Source organism: Plasmodium inui, assembly GCF_000524495.1.
Source record: "Plasmodium inui San Antonio 1 unplaced genomic scaffold supercont1.2, whole genome shotgun sequence".
Lineage (NCBI taxonomy): Eukaryota > Apicomplexa > Aconoidasida > Haemosporida > Plasmodiidae > Plasmodium > Plasmodium inui.
The window spans coordinates 1,447,565-1,449,292 of record NW_008481836.1 but is presented as its reverse complement, the minus strand read 5'-3'; the positions used below and the strand labels follow the sequence as shown (position 1 = coordinate 1,449,292).

Sequence of the window (1,728 nt, the reverse complement as noted above, 5' to 3'; positions counted from 1 at the left end):
TCGAAGAGGATCCTACTACATTATTAGATTCTAGTGCTTCTTCGATCGTAATGCATGGGATGTCCATTTGGTTCTCCTTCCCATCGTGTCCTTTCTCTTCCTTCGTGCATGGGTTATTCAAGTAATCATTGGAATCGTCAATATTCATGTGTTCTTCTGGGTTTTCCTTTGGACATATTTGTCTGTTGGATTTGCTTTCCTTTTTGGGATTCCTCCGTGCAGAAACGTCGCTTCCATTTTTGGGTGCAGAATTTTTTCCTCTTCGTCTTCCCCCGTTGGGAGGATTATTCAAGTGATTCTTCTCCTCCATGTCAATTGGACACTCCAATTTCTTTTCCGTTCCATCATGCAATGAGCTTATTTCAACCAGATCTTTATCTTCATCTGTTTGTTTCTTTTCCTCTTTCAGGCCTTCATTTTTCCTGGAACATTTTCCTTTGTCTTTTTCTGGAATCCCATTTTCATATGTACAGTTGGAATTTTCTTCTTTGTGCTCGTTCCCCTCCCTTTGCTCACTAAGGTGGGTGTCTCCTTCGTCCTTGAGGTCAACGTTATTGCAATTATCAGTCTTGAAGTTGGCCTGATCTTTTCCGTTTCGGTCCTCCATGAGGGTAAATTCTGTCTCAGTTCTGAAAGTCGCATTAGCAGTCTCACTAGAAGTCGCATTAGGAGGCACATAACTCGCACAATGCGCACGCCTAATACGATTCCTACACGACTTAGCCGTCAGAGTACAGGTGTTATCATTTCGATCTGCGCGGATGTTGCCACTATGACCAGGCGAGTCAGTCCTATGGACATTGCCGAAAAACATGTTATTCGTAGAAGAATCATCTCTGTTCAGAAAAGAAAACCTCTCCTTCCTTGTGTCAAGCGCAGGAAGCGATCTATATCTACGTTTATGGAAGCTGCTCATGTCTTTTTTTTTCTTCCCTTTGCTGACAATATTAAAAGATATGGAATTGTCTTCACTATGAATTTCCCTATGATTGTTCCTTTCTGTTCTTTTATTTATAGTTCGTGATTTCTTCGACACTTTTCTGCTTCTATTTAACATCGAATTCTGTCCGTTTCTCTTGGGAGAGTAACAATTCGGTGCTTCTTCGTTTGAATCTCTGCTTAAATTATTACGCTGGTGCAAAGTCTTCTCCTCTCTAGACAGGTCACTCTTCTTTAAGATGCCTAAATTGATCATGTCTGCAGCACTTCCTTGTGAGGTATATACCGCATTAGGACCATTTCCACTTTCGCCTGATGCGCATGGGGTGAAAGATTCCCCCTGCCTCGAATTGTCAGTCGCGCTATCTCCACAGGGTCGGTGTTCAGATTGGAAAGGTTCTAGCATTGTAGTGTCCCGGGGAGTCTTTCGCTCAGTAGGTTTGTTGCTCTTCGGCTGCATCAGCGGTGCTTGAATTGCTTCAATTGCTTTGATTCCTTCGATTCCTTCTATCGATTCGATCATTAGTATTTTTGCCTTTTTTGTTTTCTTTTTAATTGCCCTGTCACCTTATGGCTCTTTGCGTCTTATTCTTTACCTACCGTTTTATATTTTTTATTTTCCCGTTTACGTGCTTTTTGTTCGCACCCACCTACGGGGTAATAGGCCAGTTCTCAGCGGGTCGCCAGCGGTGAATCCCCCTTCTCCTAGGCGCTTGTTTTTGCTTATTAGAAGAAGGAAAAAATGGGATTTTCTTAAAATGACCTATACTTCAGGCTTTAGCTTTTGAC

The 1,728-nt window shown here is 42.2% G+C and overlaps 1 protein-coding gene across 1 annotated transcript in view; it reads right to left on the bottom strand.

Annotated features, from left to right (window-relative positions):
• C922_00769 (hypothetical protein) overlaps nucleotides 1-1,462 on the bottom strand; it is a gene marked incomplete at both ends in the record, with an annotated part of 8,513 nt that extends 7,051 nt beyond the window's left edge. Inside the window, one exon of the mRNA XM_008816381.1 lies at nucleotides 3-1,462. Coding sequence (XP_008814603.1) covers nucleotides 3-1,462 — 1,460 coding nt within the window. The remainder of the gene's footprint in view (nucleotides 1-2) is intronic.
• Between the last annotated feature and the right edge of the window lie 266 nt (nucleotides 1,463-1,728).